The sequence below is a fragment of the Notothenia coriiceps genome, unplaced genomic scaffold (genome assembly GCF_000735185.1).
Source record: "Notothenia coriiceps isolate Sejong01 unplaced genomic scaffold, NC01 NC01_scaffold00023386, whole genome shotgun sequence".
In the NCBI taxonomy this organism is placed as follows: domain Eukaryota; kingdom Metazoa; phylum Chordata; class Actinopteri; order Perciformes; family Nototheniidae; genus Notothenia; species Notothenia coriiceps.
Genome location: NW_011356087.1, coordinates 470 through 5,790, shown reverse-complemented (window position 1 = coordinate 5,790; position 5,321 = coordinate 470). Strand labels below are relative to the sequence as shown.

The following is a 5,321-nucleotide window of genomic DNA, read 5'->3' as shown; positions in this document are numbered from 1 at the left end:
CCACTGAAGAGACCAGCTACCTACTGGGAATCTGGTCTTCTGAAGAGGTACGGAGGAAGCTGGAACACAATCGGCCATTGTTGTTGTTGTCGGTGTGAGCTGTGAGGGGTTTCCGCGCGGTTTGGCTTTATGAAGCAGGCACGCAAACGGTTACGTCATGACGCAAGCAATGACGCAGCACCAGACGGACTCTGGGCGGTGTGAAAAGAGCCGGAGCTAAACCGAAGAACCGGTTCTGAACCTGAAAAGCTCTAGCACGGAGCTTGAACCGGAGTTGCGTTGGTATGAATGAGGTAAGAGAGGTCTCGAACCGGGTCGGAGTCAGGACGGATCTTCGTGCATTGCATCTAGAGTTGTGCTGGCAGTACGATCCGGAGTGAGAGAAGCACTTCCCGCACTTGTCGCACTGAAAGGGTTTCTCCCCGGAGTGCACCCTCATGTGTTCGATCAGGTGGTGTTGGTGTTTGAAGGCCTTCTCGCAGACTTTGCATTCAAATGGTCGTTTTGGAGAACAAAGAGTCAGACTCATACTGCGCCTGTCTGAAAAACAACACCAATAAAACTGAGACAAAATTCAGTAGTAGAGTAAACACCTATAACTAAAACTGAACACGATAAGATAGGAGACTGATACCCAAACTTGTGTTCATTTAGATTTCCAAGAAATTATTCAAACATTACAAAACTGAAACAATTACCTGATACACTCATTAGTTGATTGACAGAAAAATAACTGTTCAATGAGAGCTTTTATACATTTTTATTTAGGTTTAGGCCTGTTGGCCATATGAAAACATGTTTTTTTCCCTTGTGTTATGTTCACATTTCGCACCCTTTGGTAATGTTTGGGTCAAATTGACTCGGGACATATATCATCTGCAAAGTTGCATGACTGCATCTTGCACAATTGCAAAATTGTAGTGACAAAATGTGTCAGCTGACAATATGAAGAGGTTCTCAAATCCTCCTCTATTCTAGTTCCCGATACAGTAGAAGCTTCCAGAAGCCCATTCTGCCACGAAACGCTAACGGTCAACTATGTGAAACAATGGCAGCATCCCACCCACACTGATTCAATAGACATGGACAATTCTTATTTTAACAAACAATTCAATCCTTTAATTAATCACTTTATTAGCTGTTTATGAAATGCATTCAAAACATATAATATTAAAAATAAATTAAAGCCAGGGGCTAAGCAAAGTCTTTAGGATTCATTCATGGATTTCTCTGAACAATACCATCTTGTTATTGTTATTATTATTATAGCCAAGTAGTGGTCTGACCAAACATGTCCACATTGAGGTCTCAAGAGTTAAGTCCACATCTTCCAACACGAGACCTGTTTGTGTTTACCTGTGTGGTCAGGCTCTGTCCTCCGAAGCCAGGCTAAATGTAAATCTCCACTCACAGAAGCTGTCGTGGGGCACGGCCCCCCAGCCCATCCCCAGCTTCGAGGCGGGACAGACTGCACATAAAACCACTGCGATCAGGAGGCTGTTGAGGAAGCAGAGCCAGACGCCGCTCAGGCCCAGGTAAGCAGGGATTCCCACAAGCAGCAGGAGGAGCACGGCCAGGATCACCAGGAGCAGAGCCCATGTATTCAGAAATATATGCAGGGTCTGGAGAACAAAACTTCTTCTGGAGAGAGCTCTACTTTGGTCTGTAGTTTGATCTTTTAAGGGAGGATGTTTTAATGTCAGGCATCCAGCATGCAACGCTGCACAGCCCAAAGTCAGGAGGAGAGACGTAGCAATGTGCAGGATCTGAGAGGTGTGGAAGACCCAGCACTGGTGGATCTGGATGTGAAACACTTCCTCTATGACGGGCCTGAAATCAGACAGCAGGAAGATGTAGAGGGCAGAGAGGGTCCACAGCAGGCCGCTCACAAAGAGGCTCAACCTGCTGGAGGCCTGCCACCTCCGAGTGATGGAGAAGAAATGGTCCAAACCGGCCAGGACTACGACCGGCCACTGCAGAGCGCTGTAGACTTCTCCAAGGATCTGAACCAGCAGACACACATGGTACCGGGTCAGCTTTAAGCCCAGCAGGTGTCCCTCAGCCTGGAGGTGCAGGGCGGTGACGGAGAGGGTCAGGAGTGTGTCGGCAACAGCCAGGGACACACTGAAAACTCCCAGGAAGCTTTGGCAGATGTGTTCCCTTTGGAAGAACACCAGCGCCCAGTTGAGAACACATTTTCCGCCCAGGCCCCGCAGGATGGAGGCGATGGGGACGTTCATTGTGTTTTCAACCAGAGGTGCAGCAGCTACCGGGGGTCATTATGGAGGGACGCTCTGCTGCTGCAGGTGGAAACATCATTTAAATGTATTAATTGAACAAATCTTACAACCTTATTTCAAATCTTAAAGAACCAGTATGTAGGATTTATTTCTTTATTTCATTGGAATTTTACCAAATTATATTGTTATAGGGCAACATTAATTATAATAACAAACATATCCAAGGGATAAGAAAAACAGGTAAAGAAAATGATAAGCATCAATTCAAAGGATATATTTAACAGATAACTAATATCTACATAATTGTCACATCTAACCTGGATCATTAGGAATGTTGTATAAAGATATTAACTTGATTTCTTATTGCTTATGGTTATTTTTTAACTTACAATGAGCACTGCCTTGTTTCTACAGTAGTCCATCGAGGTCAAACCCAACACTGAATGTAGATAAAGCTTTTTGACTTACACATGCTTGAAGGGAGGGGTGTGCAAAGGGTATTCAGTTGGTTGTAAAAAGAGATCCCTCAAAACTCACCTTTTCACTCTTGCCTTCAACTCCTAATCCACTAATCCCTTGCCCCTATTCCAACTAGCTTAGCACTTTTTACTTTTGTTGTTATTGTTCTTCTTTACTTGCTTGTAAAGCGCTTTGAGCGCCAGGAAAAGCACTATATAAATAACATGTACTATTATTATTATTATTATTATTATTATTGTAATCTGCAGCTTGATTGCTAGATGTCACAATATCCTGCACACTGCTCCTTTAAATAAATTGATAACTTTCAACTGGCGACTCACAGTCTCTGAAAAAGATGAACTAAGTATTCGTTTCAGGAGTATCACGCTAACCTTCATGTGCCCCATTGATCATTGTGGAGAGCAGGCAGATGTTTTGTGTTGTATTGTAGCAGCTATCGGATGGAATCAATACATGGGCTGCACAGGCTGTCATGTCCGACTATCACAAGTAGAATCATAATGAAAAATATGCCGGTAAAATGTGCCTGTAGAAACCGGCTTAGAAAAATCGGTTCCGAACCAGAAGAGCACGAGCATGGAGCTAGAACGGGAACCGCGTTGGTGTGAAAGGGGCAAGGGTCATTCATGACAATTTTTCACTTCTACTTTTCCAAACTGCAGTCAATCTGTAGCCGCCAGTAAAACCACAGAGTGCAAAAACAACATTTAGTAAATGAAGATATCAAAGCGGAAGTTACACTGGGAAATAATTAACTGAATGTATGCTCGCACATTAAAGTCCCACTTTTAGAGGATATCAGAAACTAGGAACATTATTGTCTTTCTGTTTCGGGATGAATTATTTCTTGGGCGATCTGAAGTGGTGAAGTTTGCATTTTCTAATATTAAAGTTCAACAGCTGTATTTCTTACGTTTGACTGTTTTTAGGCCAAAATATACCGATTTTTGAAACTACATATTTTTGTCTTACAAAAAGCTCACCTCAATAAGGTATTCTGGAGCTTTCACAATCACAACATTTGCCAATAGATTAAGAAACTGCACTGCACCAGAAGGCTCAGTAATCAAGCTTTGCATTTAAATATTTCTCTCAGTTTGACAGGAGACTTTGGCAGTACAATAATCCCAAAAATTCAAAACAAAGATAGTTACCGATGTGATACTGGTCATCAGATGTTAAATACAGCACTGTTTCTCCGTCTCTGTTCCCTTTGAGAGGTAACCACATATCCAGCTCCAGTGCAGCTGTACTTAGAAAAATAAAGCTTTTGTCTAGAAGGCGTGGTGAAAGAGAGGGAATTCGGTTTGCCACACCTTGAAAAAGTCAAGGAAGCAGTTTGTGTAAACAACACACCGCTCCTCCGCTCCCTTCACTGGCTTCCAGTAACTGCTAGAATCCACTTCAAGACACTGGTACTTGCGTACCATGCTGCGAATGGATCTGGTCCTTCCTACATCCAGGACATGGTTAAACTGTACACCCCAACACGTGCACTCCGCTCTGCATCAGCCAAACGGCTCGCTGCACCCGCACTGCGAGGGGGACCCAAGTTTCCATCAGCAAAAACACGTCGATTTGCTATCCTGGCTCCAAAATGGTGGAATGAGCTCCCCATTGAAATCAGGACAGCAGATAGCTTACACATCTTCCGGCGCAGACTGAAAACTAATCTCTTTCGAATCCACTTCGAGCGATATAATTACTAACAAAGCACTTACATACTAACAAAGGACTGGCTCATCTAAAGCCAGTTGAGAGCACTTGAAATGTTTTGGCTCTATGAAGCCTGATGCACTTATCTGATCTTCCTGGTCGAATGCACTTATTATAAATCGCTTTGGATAAAAGCGTCAGCTAAATGCAATGCAATGTAATGTAATGTAAACAACATACATCTTACGTTTTTCACCAAATACAACAGGGGGCGATGTCAACAAATCAATGCACGTCACACTTTCTTTTTCATTGTTCTTGAAGATGTTTGGGACGCTACCCCCCCATTATGTTTCAACATAATTAAACTTCATAGCACCAAAGAGTAAGTGAGGTTAACTGTAGTGTTGGTTCAAGGTGCAAACAAGGTGTGGTTCATTGTATTCAAATCCTTTGCAAATAGGCTTTGAGGCCCCCAAGAGTACAATAGTAATTCATGAAAAATGTAGGAAATAAGGCTTTGGTTTCAAACTACTGTTCCTGCTCCTCTACTGATGACTGCCTGAGGTTTGCTCTCTTGCACATGCTTGAAGTATTTTTTAATGGTCTTCACAAAAAAAACAAGATAATATTCTAAACAACTTAGTCAACTTATAATACAAACAATTACAACATAAAATAATAAAGAACAGGCATACCATCAGGTTAAATAAAAGAGGTGTATGGAGGTTATTTCGAGGACATTTATTATTATAATGATTGTAAAGTTAATATTAAAGGTGGGGTAGGTAAGTTTGAGAAACCGGCTCGAGATACACTTTTTGTTATATTCCATGTTTGCTCTTAACATCCCGATAGCGATGAATATCTGAAGTGCTTTGATAAAAAAATTCATCTGTGGAAGCCGTAGTACTGTAAAAAGCACGACCAATCATTTTAGCT

The 5,321-nt window shown here is 42.3% G+C and overlaps 1 protein-coding gene across 4 annotated transcripts; it reads right to left on the bottom strand.

Moving 5' to 3' along the window:
• Positions 1-208: 208 nt before the first annotated feature.
• Positions 209-3,964, bottom strand: LOC104954474 (probable G-protein coupled receptor 160). Of its 4 annotated transcripts, none has more exons than XM_010781584.1 (3): positions 3,878-3,964; positions 1,356-2,300; positions 209-506 (listed from the first exon to the last, which is right to left on the bottom strand). In XM_010781584.1, the coding sequence occupies exon 2, from the start codon at positions 2,238-2,240 to the stop codon at positions 1,365-1,367; it is 876 nt and encodes a 291-aa protein (XP_010779886.1). In that variant the 5' UTR covers positions 2,241-2,300; positions 3,878-3,964; the 3' UTR covers positions 209-506; positions 1,356-1,364. The 4 variants fall into 4 exon arrangements, with proteins under 4 accessions (XP_010779886.1, XP_010779888.1, XP_010779887.1 ...); XM_010781586.1 differs by having other exon boundaries at positions 209-540; positions 1,357-2,300; XM_010781585.1 differs by having other exon boundaries at positions 209-499; positions 1,357-2,300.
• Between the last annotated feature and the right edge of the window lie 1,357 nt (positions 3,965-5,321).